Here is a 13642-nt window from a genome sequence, read left to right as displayed (position 1 = left end):
GAAGTTCAGCATTCACATGAAAACACACGAACATGTTGGTAAGTCCTAGGGTGATCAGATGTCCCGATTTTATAGGGACAATCCCAATATTTGGGGCTTTTTCTTATATAGGTGCCTATTACTCCCCACCCTATCCCAATTTTTCACACTTGCTGCCCGGTCACCTTAGTAAGTCCTATGTTTTGAGGACGAGCCAGTCAATTTCCTAAATATTTTGAATTTCCTGAGCTGGAAAGGACCTAGAATGGAATGCTAATATATTTTCATAAAATTTCACCAAAAGGTTTGTAGTCAACCCCTAGATTCTGGCTGAGAATATATGACAAACCCACATGATAAAGAACAGGTCAAAGAGAAAAGGGAACTACTTTTCCTTTCCATTTAACAGGTTGTGGGCCTGATTCACCACTGTTTTACCTTCCATTGATTTCAATGGAATTATACCAAAATACGACTGGAATAATGCAGTTCAGTGCTTTTATATTCCTGGCCTATAGCAGGATCCTACCTCCTGAAGCCAGGACTAGTGGGCGAACTTTCTGTAGCTCAAGGGAATGATCTGTTTTCAAATCAAAATGCTCAGAAGTCTATCCTGCTCAGGTTGGTCCTTATGACCGTGTGGCCTCCTTGAAAGGGGACTTTAAGGGGAAATGCTGGTAGGGAGATGTGGGAGGATGGAGGAACATTTGCAAACTCTGCAGGAGAGCTGACCAAGAACACCCCGGCTTTCTGTTGCTTTAAAGGTTTACTGGAGTTTTCGCCTTATCATCTGCTTGAACATCTTGAAAATCAGTATCTCTTTGTATAGTATCTGTCTAAAACAAACACCAGATGACACTACACAAATTGCCTTTAATCCTACCAGATTGTTGCTAGAATCAGAATATGTAGCAGTCTACATCTAACAGGAAGTACTGTATTTTTACTAGCATAACAACCATTAACATGTCAGTAATGTACTCTGTGTAAGAAAGGACTGTGTGCTAAAATCCACCAAACATTTTTGGATTTTCTAGCCCAATAACTAAATCTATCTGAGAGGAAGAAAACAACATGGAATAAAAAATGTAGAACCTCTCCAGGTGTCTGGCAAATGAGCAAGAATTTGCACTTCCCATTGATTTCCTATCTCTGTCTTGAAATCTCAGTTGAAAAGATTTTTATTTTTAATTTATGCAACACACATTCTTCTCCTTTCCTGCGTAAACTGTCCTGCACAATTCCCTGCTCGTTTGCCCAATTATAAGGAATCCATTTGGCATCTAAACAAAGACTAAATACAGATCTTCCTCAAATAAAACTGAGTGGTGCCCAGGATTTGAATGTCCTACCTACAGCAAGCACAAACACCCATGCTGGAGATGGCAGCCTCTGTATCACCCCCTGGGCTGGAGGAGCAGCCACCATGGTTCTACCCCATGCTCTGCCTGCAGGATGGGAGGAGGATTCTGCTTGCCCACTGCTTGTTTACTCCAGCTTTGAGAAATGTTGTGGTGTGTGTCTTTCACTCTCTTGTGCCTCAGTTTCCTCATCTGTAAAATGGGGATAATACTACTGGCCCTAACCTACAGAAGAGATGCAAGCATTACAAATTGTTTGGAATTCCTTGGATGAAAGGCATCAGAAACAGGCCAGGTATTAGCTCCTCTGATTCCTTTAGAGTTTTGTTCTCCAGGCTTGAAGTCACTGAGTTTTCTTCCTATACTTTTTCAATGCCTTGATCCCCACCCATGTCTCCTGACACTCAGCAGCCTACTTATAATTGCAATGCACTGGTTATAAGTAGCAGTTTCCTTTCACAGTATCTTGGTGACCATAGGTTTCTAACTGCCAATGACATGCCCAACTATTTTTAAGTTAAAAGATTTATTCCTGTTACAAGAAATAGGATTTAGCTCTCACATTTTCTCTTCAGACATGTACTTTTGGAACATAGGGAGAGTAGAAGAGATGAAAGGTTCATCTAACACAGCATCCTGCCTGCAAGCAGCATCCTGAACCTTTACAGTTCCTTGCAATTTAGAGGAATGCTTTAAAAACACATGCAATGTACCTAACCTCTCCTCCCATCTACCACTGAAAGTTGCCTCTGCCTTGGGTGTATACCTTGGAACATGGTTCCTGATTCCTTCCTGCATCCTTCCACAGTGGAACTGGATTAGCACTACTATGGTTAGGGCCCTTCATATCAACAAGGAGGCACAGAGCAGAAGGCATTATTCCTATAGTCATTTGTATCCTTTCAATTTTTTATAAACTAAGGTAATCTGTTTTCTGGTTTTAAATCACACACCACGCACACACTTACTTCCCTTCTCTCAGTCCTGTGCAGGGTTTGCTGATTTTTGTCTCCAAGACTGATAGCAAACTGGACAGAAAACAGCAGGGAATCAGATGATAAATCAAAAAAATCCCAAGGCCAGACCCTTAGCTGGTAAAAATCATTTACTTCACTGGGGTTACGTGGATTTACACTACCCTCCAACCCCAGCGTATTAAAAAAAAAAAAAAAAGTAGAAGAAAACAGTTTATAAAAGTGCCCTCCCTTAACTGGAAACAAACAAAACAAAATGGCCACACGATGGCACCATTTCCTCAGATGAGAAATCAAGCTACTACTACCGCTACTGTCTTTATTACTTGAACTTTTTAATGTCTCAGTGAAAACTGTTTCTGCTGTGCTCACATGTTCCCAAAGATACAGGAGTGAGACTGCTTACACCAAATCCAAATTTGGCCCAGATTTCATTTATCTGCTATGGGTTTAAGGCTGTTTGACTAAAATCTGGGTGTTCTCTATTGCTAGTATTTTCCTCACAGAGCCAATTTGTATTACTCATAGGATATGCTGTACTTGTTACAGTGTATCATCTACTGAACAAATGAGATGGAGCCAACAATGCCCATGAAGTTACTGTGTCTTTGAGGGTTTTTCCTTCAAGTTTAAAATGGAGGGATGTTTACTGGAGAAGGGAGGAATTTGCTTCCAGGAAAATGTGGGCTTCACTGGTGATGTATCTTTCTTCTTTAAGGTCCTTATTCAAAGCCCGATGAAGTCACTGGGAATGTTTTCATTAGCTTCAATGGACTTTGACCAAACCTTCAAAGTGCCCCTGAGATTGAAGCCCCATAAGAAAGATGAGTGTTGGCTCTTCTTGCTCTTTTCTCTGCATTTGACTGCAGGGATTTACACCGCCAATGGAAACAGTCCTTAGGAGGGGAGTGAATGTAATAATTGGCACTGCTGCACTGATGACTGTCTCCCCAAAATGGTAACTGTTACCCTTAAGCGTCTCTGGATTTGCCCCTGTATCAATTACCTTTTCCCAAGACTGGGAGGAAGTGTATCAGTTTGAGCGTGGTTAAATACAGTAAAGCTAAAAGCCTGTGGGCTTTGGTTAAAAGGAAAATATAGATTAAAACCCCTTAAGATAATTATGTTTAGAAGGTTTTTGCTCAGCCCAGAAACCCTCTATAGGGAGTATTTTTAGCAGTCTGTGAAGGAAAGGGAGCCTTTATAGGGAAGTAGTGTGTGGAATTTGTTTTATCTACAGACACAGCGTCTGATTGCAATAACTTGGAGTGGGGAAGCAGCTTGTGAAAACCTGAGCCAGAAGTGGGAAAGGAGTTTCTGTCTGGACAGAATAGGGTGACTGGATGTCCCAATTTTATAGGGACAGTTCCGATTTTTGGGTCTTTTTCTTATATAGGCTCCTATTACCCTCCACCCCATCCCAATTTTTCATACTTGCTATCTGGTCATCCTAGGACAGAAGCTACCATCAGACCTCAGGTGACAGAGAAGTAACTGAGGGTGGCTGGACCACACAGCGCTATATATACGTCCCGCACACAGCACAAGAGAGGCGAGTTGCGCATGTGTGGTCCGACGGGCACGGCTATTGAAGATCTCTGGCTCCAGACACAAAGGCATTGCTGCACCTACAGTGGAGCACCCAGAGAGATATCACTTGAAGAATAATGCCTGGTTTTGTTTGGTTAGTCTTTTGAGGTGTCTCCTTGATCTGTTAACTAGTTTTTAACTAGTAAGACTGACTGCTGCAGTAAATTTTCCAACCCTAGAAATAACGTAAGAGAGAGAGAGAGAGAGCTCTTAAGAGTTGGACTGTGGCTTTTTTATGTTGAGTTTTCAGGGAAAGGAGGGAGTTGTCTCCCGCACAAGGAACATCAGAGAGCAGGAGTGCACAGCCAGCTATTGTGAAAGGTCTTTGTTCAGCCCCATGCAGGAAGAATCTCTGTGCATCCTTCCATCTCTGGATGGCTGTTCAGCAGCTGCTTATGATCTAGCCCATATGAGCAGAGTGATAGTGGCACATACTCAGCATAAGACATGATTTTGTTTCTGGACATTACAGCCTACTAAAACAATTTCTGTCCACAGCTACACCTGTACAACCATAAGCAAAGGTATATCTCCAACATCACCTCGTTTAATTTTGGTGTGATGTAAGTAATAAAAACAGATTCAGCCCTAGGCTACACTTAGGGTTATTTGATGTTATTAGATTGAACTGTGGCAATAAGCAGATATTGCAGTTTTTAATATTCCAATAAAACATTTGAAATTGTTTTTAAAAATTGGTGTGATACATACACTGAGACTAACAGGGGATACTAATATAGTTGATAAGTTATCACCTGTGGGTCAAATTCTGCCCTCAGTTACATCCCATACCCTTCTCAGTCAAGAACATCACCTTAAGCAGGGGTTTTCTCTCATTCATGTACTGTCCTGGCCCTACCTTTTCCAGAATGACTGAATGGAATCACAGCACAAGGTACACCTATTAAACTCAATGTGGTTGCATAAGGTATCCATGAATCTGAGTGGAGAAGTCACCCTTTTTGTTTTTATTTCCTCTAGCACACTCCTCCCCTTCCCCCCATCCCGGCCAAAAAAATATCTACATGTTACCACCCCTCTCTTCTAAGTATAAAGAACTTTTCAAGATTTTTAATAGATGTACAATATTGCCATACTTACATTGTCACTGGTTAAAACTCAAAAATAACTTTTAGGAGACTACTTTTAACTCACACTACTTCTCTCCTGGGGGCTTTCACGGAGCAGCATTACCCCACACGTCACTAACTAGTACAGAGTATGCTGTGTATCCTACCTATGCAGAGATCTTTTCAGTGTTTAACATAGCCAGGCATAGTGCACAAACTAGGGATGCATGAGGGTTCTAGTATTTGTTTTTACATGTTTCATGGGCTTTGAGAATACCTCAAGGAACCTTTCATAGTGATGAATTAACAAGAGATCTAGACTTCTCACTGTTTATTTCAGTTCCTGAATGGTGGAAATGTAAGACTAGATCTCATGTTATTTTGTCCTCATAAATGACTCCATGAAACAACAAAAACATTCACAGCAAACATAAATACTGAGAGAGCACTGAACACACTGTTGGTGCCAATATAAACAGTAATATCTGAATTACTATGGAACCCAAATGCACAATGCTTCCATAAACAGATAGTTGTGTTCACTCATCACACAGCAGGCTGGTAAGACACGGTCAGAAGTTTGGGTGGCATCCTTCAGTCACAAATACCTTATTTTTGCTTCCATAATAGTTCAAAGCATATTGTATGTACTGTAATACTACGATCTGCTCTAGTGCCTTCCACTAGAGAATGAGAAAATGCTTTGCAAACATTTATGGGCTGTGATGACTAGGATCTCAATTTTATGTTTTAGTATCTCCAGCAGCACAATCCATGTGAAAGCCCTACTCAGTCAAGAATATCTCTTCAAGTGGCACCTGGGTTTTTCCTCTCCTTCAGGTGCTGACCAGCAGGGACGACTCTAGGCACCAGCAAAGCAAGCAGATGCTTGGGGCAGCCCATTTGCAGGGGCAGCAGCCCACAGGGATCCAGCCTGGGAGCTGAGAACCAACAGGGGGTCTTGGGAGCTGTAGTTCTTTGGTTAGTTCCCTGCATACAGAGGCAGCCTTGGAGCAGGGAAAGAACTACATTTCCCAGCATTCCCTTGGCCTTTATCAACAGGAAAGGGAGGGGGAGGGAGTACAGTAGCTGAAATCTCATGCTGCAGCTTGCTGTGAATAGAGAGCTCACTGCTAGAGCGGGGTGGCGCTGTGAATGGGGAACAAGTGTGCCCAAGGAGTAGAAGGCTTTGGCCTAGATATCCCCTTCAGAAGAAATCCCCAGACTGGATTAGGGATACTGGTGTGACCTCACCCTGCAGCCCTCAAAGAAGGAACTGGGTGGACTAAATGGACAGTGCCCCTCTCTATCTGAAGCCTAGCAAGGGAGATATGTGGATCCCACTAGAATTTAAAATGAAAAGTAAGGGAGCTGGGGCGGCAGGGGATGCAGGTGGAGGGGTAGAGCCCAGGGCTGGGGCAGCAGTGGTGTGTGTGTGGGGGGGGAGCCCAGGCCGGGGGTGGGGGCAGCCAACATTTTTTTTGCTTGGGGCGGCAAAAACCTAGAGCCGGCCCTGATGACCAGGCCCTACCCTATTTGGAATGACTGAATGAGATCATGGTACAAGGTACTAAGGCTGCTTTCAGGAGAGAAAGCAAGAGAAATGCAGAGCGAGTCTGGAATGCCAAATGAGGTTTGCAAAAAGTTCCTAAGTTGGAGTGATGAGAGAACAGAATGGCAACAAAATCTACCCTACCAATAATTGTAATCTTTGGTTACCCAAAGTAGTTGGGTAACTGGACATGGTCTGGTTAATAATTCCTCGATCCCTTAAATCAATGTTTCCTAAAGTGTGGCTTGCACATCCTGAAGGAGTGCAAATGACTAGCCAGGAGGGGCATGGAGGATGTGTACCTTCAGATGAGTAGGCCTTTAACAACATGTGACAGCGCTGAAAGGGGTGTGATTACTTTTCATTTTCTTGATGGGAGACTCACCTTTCAAAAGTGTGGGAATTGCTGACATATAATTGTTGTATGCGATAACTCATTCTGGAGCATACGAGGAAGGAGCTACTCTTAACTAAAAGTCTTCACACACCTGAGTAGGTGGCGGCTCAGGAAATATATGTAGTTAAGACATCAAATTGCTGCGACCAGAATATTATTAAGTTTGATGCCCTTGCAGGAGGATCATATCACAAGGTAGGCTCTGACATGCAACTTCAAGGAGGAGGATTGTTAAGAAAATTGAAGAAATTAGTTTGAAAGAGCCTGAACGGAAAAGATAAGAAATTAAAATCCATAAAATCAGCAGGGAGGTGGCCTTAAAAATCCTTTATTAGGATCAATATGCATATCCCAGGACAACAGCAACAACTGAAAAAGGAAGTGGAATAACACCAGGATGGTTAAGTAAAAAGGCACAAGAGTTTATTAAGGCTGAAAAAGTTTCCTTCCAAACATGGAAATCATGCCTAAGTGATGCTAATAGAACAGAGCATAAACTGTACATGACAAGATGTAACACAGAGATTAAAGAAGTGAAGAGGAAATTTTAAGAAAAATAGCTGAAGGTATAAAGAAAGTACTGTAATAACAAATTCTTTAAATACATCAGAAAGAAGGTCACAAGGCAATGACTGATGCCTAAGAAATACCTTAGATAGCACGGACAGACGAATTAAATAGAGAAAAGACTTAGTGGGTTAGGTAGGCCACCGGTGCGTAAAAAAGGTAGGGTGATCAAAGAGGATACAACAATTTCACAATCTATGTTATTTTTTAGCATTGGTTTTCAGCATGGAGAATGATGGGGCAAGGAAAATGATCTCAGGGTAGGAAGGTGATGGCACTGTCCAGGAGAACATTATAAAATAAAGAAACAAACAAGCAAAGAAATAAGTAAGTAAATAAATACATAAATAAAGGAGGGGGTAATAGAATATCTTAAGAAATTAAACTGTAATGGATGGCATTCATCAAGGAACTATGAATAAAATTGCTGAGCTACTAATACAAGTATGTAATTGAGGGATTACAGGGTGACTCACACCTTTGAAGAGTGATACTAATGGGTGACCTTGAGAATTAGAGAGACCAGCACATTTCACTTGAGAGTCAGGAAAATAGTTGGGAAATATTAGTGTATAGCTATAATGTATCTAGGGGAGTGTAATGTGATTCACAGACAAAAGCATCACAGTACTGCCAACCCCAAGTGTCCAAAAATCATGGGAGTAATAAATAAATGAATGCAATCCTGGCCCTTTTTCGTTGCCTTCTGGCTTCTGAACCTTTAGGATACACTGGGGACACTTTTCAAGCTTTTCTCTGCAACCACGAGGGCTATAAACTCTTTTTTTTCTTTTGAAAAAGGAAAGCTGAGATTCCCATGTAATCATTTCACTCCAGGAGCTGGGGCTTTAAGAAAAGCACCAAATATTATGAGACCTGATAACACTTCATCAACTTAACATTAATGTCTCTTAAAAAGGGAATTAGCAATTAAGGTCATTACATAAAGTTTTCAAATGCACCTAAATGACTTACGATCCTAAATGCCATTGACTTAAACACCAATGGAACTTAGGAGCCCAAGTCACTTACGGGCTTTTGAAAATTTACCCATTGACTATGTAACTGAAATACCATTCCATATCACATGCAGTTTAACAAAAATATAGATGAGATAACTCTTAATGTGAACACGCTGTCTGACCCTGCACCCAAGGAAGTCAACAGGAGTTTTCCCCTGGAGTTCAATGGGAACAGGACAGGGGCCCTCCTGAGGTGCATTCTAACAATGTGTCCCAGCATCTCCCCTGTGCTGTGCTGAGCTGTAAGGTCCCAGTGCAGTCCATAAGAGAGTTCAGCAGTGAAGGCCAGGAGAAGGGGCCAGGAGGATACACATCCATCTTGTTCCTACTACAGAACCCCAGAGGAGGGACATATAAAAATTAAAACATAAAAACTGGAAAGGACAACATTCCACTAACCTGCAACTTCACAGAACCCAACATAGCACTAGGCAAAACAGCCCCACTGAGTCACACGGAAGGTATATAGACTTGTATTGATTGCTCAGGAAAAATACCATCCTGTGTTTCCTTCCCCACTACCTCAGTGCTCTGTAGAGTTTAGGAATCCTGAAGGATATTTGCCTCTCTCTCTCTCTTCCTTTCTCTTAAAGGCCCTATGGTGTTTAAAAGGCAAACAGCCATCAAAATAAAAAAGTCAGATTTTACTAAGAGAAAAATGCAAATAGAATCTGGTTCAGTGTTTCTGTCCTGGACTGCAATGCTGTGAAGCCCACATCTGGATCTGGACAGGCATGAAATGTGGGGATATACGGACAGAGTGTTGTGGTTCGGGTCCATCGCCAGAGATTAAAAAGTGCATTCCTTTCTATATGCAAGAACTGTCTTGGCTCCCAATTAAAAATAAATGACCTCTGCATCCCTTCATCCCCTCCACCTACTACTGCTGTTCCATGTTTCGTCTTTATCTTGTCTTACTTTCCTGCTTGGACTTACACTCACTGCGACAATTTACCTTCAGGCCAGCCCCGTTTTCTGTGTCCTCTTAAATCATAAACCCCATACCACCCATTTTTTTCAATAATCATCCAACCTGCTCCTCAGTCCCATGGAAACTCTTTGCTAAGGTGTTGTCTTTCCCTTATCTGTAACAAATTCCTTCATAGATGGGCCGTCTTTGCCCTTCCAATGTCTAAGAATAACGCTTTTAACTATCAATAGACACAAAGAGATTCAGCTGCACCATTCCTGTGGGATTCCTGTGAGTTTCGACACATCTGCTAAGATATATCTATATCTAGCAGAGTCTGAATGAAGCTTTATTTTTATTATATCCTTAGGCATTTGTTGAAATTTTCTGCCGGAATGTTCTTATCTTTTGGCACTCCCAAAACATAGGTCTACATAGTCACTGATGTTTGAACAGCTCCAGTGTTATCTACACTTTTGAAAACCTAACCTATTCACATGAGGCCATGTTCTGAAGTCCTTATTCACTCTGCACACATCACAGCCAAGGGGAGTTTTGTCCGAGTAGAAAGTGGAGTATGGCCTTAGGTTTTGGCCCCTACAAACCATTACCATTTGCTCTTTTGGTGATTAGGAAAGTGTGTGGAATCTGTGCAGCATCTGACAATAGCCTCATTGCTTCCTTGTAAGTATTTATGAACATATAGGGCCAGATTTTCAATGGAGGATCTTAGCCTGTGTCTGCAATTTACACCCAAACTCTTCACACTTCACAACTCTTCACTCTGCACACCAGAATCTGCATGAACACCATGAGGTATTTAGAACTCTAACGTCTGGTATAACTCCAAGGGAATTCAAGGTACTGGCTGCTATCTGCAAAGCCCTACATGAACTAGGACTCAGCTATCTCAGAAACCACCTCTCCTTCTGAACCGCCATTCCACCTGCATTTGCCTGGAATGCTTAAACTAATCTCTCCCAGCAGGGAAAGCGATGGGAGCTTGAAGCAATGCATTCTAGATTGAGAGTCCTTGCTTCAGGAATTTCCTCTCACTGGTAATATGTCTAAGCCCAAGAATAGGAACATTTAAGACCCAATTCTACACGGGGCAGAGTCAATGTGACTTCAGTGGGGGCTGATGGCACACAGCACCACACAGGATGGAGCCCTTAAGAGAGCATTGTATAATACATCTCTTTGCCCAGACTTTTTGTTAACTGCTTGCCTCAGCACCCTTGGCATTCAAACTACTGCCTAAACTTTCTTCGTCTTTGTCTTTTAAAGATGAGGTGCAGCTGGCTGTCGTGGTATATTTGCTACCTGTATTCAGGAAACTGCTCTTAAGCTGAGCCATGTAGAGAGGTTCCAGATACTCTGAGGAACATCGCCTTGTAAATGTTTATTGTTTTTTCATGAACAAGTAATTGCACATGTAAAGTGGTGAGTGCATGTTCCAAATCTGATTTTGAAAATATTGTCCATAACATTCAAAGCTCTTTTCCAAATACATGTAAAATAAATAAGGACTCATGTAACCTGCTGTAATAGATTCAGATACCCTGGTACACTGATCTAATGCTTCAACCACCTTACAAAACAAACCCAAATCCCAGTCTTATCCAGTGACAGGCATCTCAAATTTGAAGAGAATTTTCTTTTGCACCAAAATGAATGGTGCTTCCTTTTCCATTGTCTCATGCCTCTTTCTCTTTACCAGGTCACTGGGTCGGCTTTAGGGAAACCTCCAGATGCTGTTTATTGGTTCTATTCAAATTGAGATCTCAAGAAGAAGCTCATAATGAATAAAGTCAGAAGGTGGCAGGAATGAATTGCCGCTGAAGTGATTTGGATAGCAATTATCCCAATAACTTGGTTGCTTCCAAGACTGGCCTTCAGGCAGGTTGTTTAAATTAAAAAAAGAAAATTATATCTTATTTTTTATTTGGTATTTTTACTGCCATGCCCAGATTTTCTTTGTATTGACCTTCACAAAGTTTATCTGGTTTCTGAGTTCTTGGAAGCTGGCTTCCTCATCTTACTTTTTTTCCGCCCTTGCTCATTTTACAATATCTTAAAAACACTCCAAAAGAGGTAAACTACATCCCTTAAAAAATGATGAATGTGAGGGCTGACATAACCCAGTGAAGGGATGGTTGTAAAATTTCAATATATTGAAGATCTGCTGTGTATTTCTGCCTTTTCAAAATCGAGTTCCAATTGCTCATTTCCTTGTTTTGAGGTTTTTTGGGGTTTTAAAATTTTTTTTGGTGTCCTGGATGAAATGGAAAAGAACATTTTAAAAAGGCCGGGAAATCTGTGCTGACTCATCTTTGAGTTAATACACTGAAAACATATCAACAGCAAAGGTGTCTGGCCTATCTGGTTGCATTGGACCTTGAGTCCTCCAGGTCCCCAACGTGCTAAACCCAGTCCATCTCACAGAGCATTCTTTGCCTGAAGCCCTGTTGCATCCCGGGGTCTGCTAGAGATTTGCATTCCCTAATTGCTCTCCTCCATTGTGGCCGGGGTTGGGGTTGGGGTTGCAGTCAGAAAACAAGTGGGGATGAGGAGAAACACAGCTACATGAAGATGAGGAACCTCAGTCCTAGGTAGGGAGGGAGCTGATGGGGAGCTATGCGGGCCAGTCCTGCATACCTGATCTGTGCAACTCTCTCAGCTTTCTTAGGCTGACTGAATAATCACGACCTTATCACAGAAAACTTCCTGGAAAATATTCTGAAGATAAGTGAAACAAAAAAAGGGAGGAGGGAAAGGCTGATGAGGCCTTGCTGATGACATTATGGAAACAACACGCATCAGGCTGGGAAAGCCGGTCCACGGTGTGGAATGGTATTTCACTAGCTCCCAGCAACTCGACAGTACATTGGTGTACTCACAATCAGATGACCCTGTGTGTGCGGGCAGGTTTGTTGGTGACTGTGATGAGTGGGTGAGGGCTGGGCTCAGAGGCGGAACAGCTTCAAGGTTCAGGCAGGGAAGGCCTGGCTTGGCGCTGCTTGCACCCGTCTGAGTAATCTCATTCTCCTCAGACGCCTTCTGGTTTTCAGCTGTCTTGGGTTTCTTCCTGAAAATAAACAAAGAAACCTTTGAAGGGACTAACTGCGTATTTGGGAGAAGGCATTTTTAGAATCTGTTAAAGATAACTTGCTTTTTTTTCTTCTTAAAAGGAGGTAGGAGGGAGGACTCCATGTCTCTTGTTTGGAAACAAGCTGCTCCTTGTTTTCACTCTGATGCAATGGCCCTGAGACCACATTAAAGCATATAGACCAAGTCAGAAGCTCCCCATTCTGCCCCAACTGACAACATATAAATTAAAACCTGTCTGAGTGCTTTACACAGTCTGAGCTCCATGTGACAAATATTAATCAAGGCTGCATCACTCTGAATTGAAAGTTATACAGAAATATATAGCAAATGGATCTGGAAAACAAACCAACACTGATGTTTCCAGTTCAAGAAGCGTGAAAGTATAAGCTGGCGCTTTGTGAAGAAGATTATGGGTGCAGAGGGCAAGGATGATGAAAGGGGGTAATTGAGAGAGGCAGAGGTCATTTATACAGGTGAAGCAATAAGATTTAGAGCCTTACACATCCAGCAATAGCCACACTACATGCTGGCTTCCTCTACCTCCCTTAAAATTACTAAGTCTAATATTTATACTTCTGTAGTGCACTCCATCCAGGACCTCAAAGCACTTTGGAAACATCCAGAATGAAGTCTCAGAAATCCCACGTGAGGTGAGTAAGCATTATTATCCTCATTTTACAGGTGGGAAAACTGAGGCGTGAAGAGGGAAAGTGATTTGCCCAAGGGCATACAGCAAGTCTGTCACAGAAAGGAAGAAAGCCCAGAGCTCTGTGCTTTAAATCCTAGAAAATGCTACCGTCCTCTTTATAGAAGTAAGTTACAGCTGGAGCTCTAATTGCAGTGTTTAGTTTGCAAAATCATTGTCCTGGAGAAGCAATGACTTATAACTTTTGGGCAGCAGACATATAACTGTATATCTGGATCCAGCCAGGTGCAGTGCTCATGGAAGTGAGCAGAAAGTTACGAGGGGTAAACGTAAAAATTCAGGTACTACCTGCCATGATGGCAGGATGTGTCACTTACTGCTGTTCATAGGTACAAACTAATGAAGCCTGATTTCAAAAGCTCTTCTTAGGCCTAGAATGATGCCCACTTAAAACACAAATAAC

The 13642-nt window shown here is 42.0% G+C and overlaps 1 protein-coding gene across 22 annotated transcripts in view; it reads right to left on the bottom strand.

Moving 5' to 3' along the window:
- ZBTB20 (zinc finger and BTB domain containing 20) overlaps nt 1-13642 on the bottom strand; it is a 670053-nt gene that overhangs the window by 26959 nt on the left and 629452 nt on the right. For 21 of the 22 annotated variants that reach the window (XM_050957922.1, XM_050957887.1, XM_050957914.1 and 18 more), the window contains one exon: nt 12323-12510. The exons of the other annotated variant lie outside the window; for it this stretch is intronic. In XM_050957922.1, the coding sequence (XP_050813879.1) occupies nt 12323-12510 (188 nt within the window). The remainder of the gene's footprint in view (nt 1-12322; nt 12511-13642) is intronic. 22 annotated transcript variants of the gene reach the window in all.

The sequence above is a fragment of the Gopherus flavomarginatus genome, chromosome 1 (assembly GCF_025201925.1).
Source record: "Gopherus flavomarginatus isolate rGopFla2 chromosome 1, rGopFla2.mat.asm, whole genome shotgun sequence".
Classification (NCBI taxonomy): Eukaryota; Metazoa; Chordata; order Testudines; family Testudinidae; genus Gopherus; species Gopherus flavomarginatus.
This window is presented reverse-complemented; position numbering and strand designations above follow the sequence as displayed.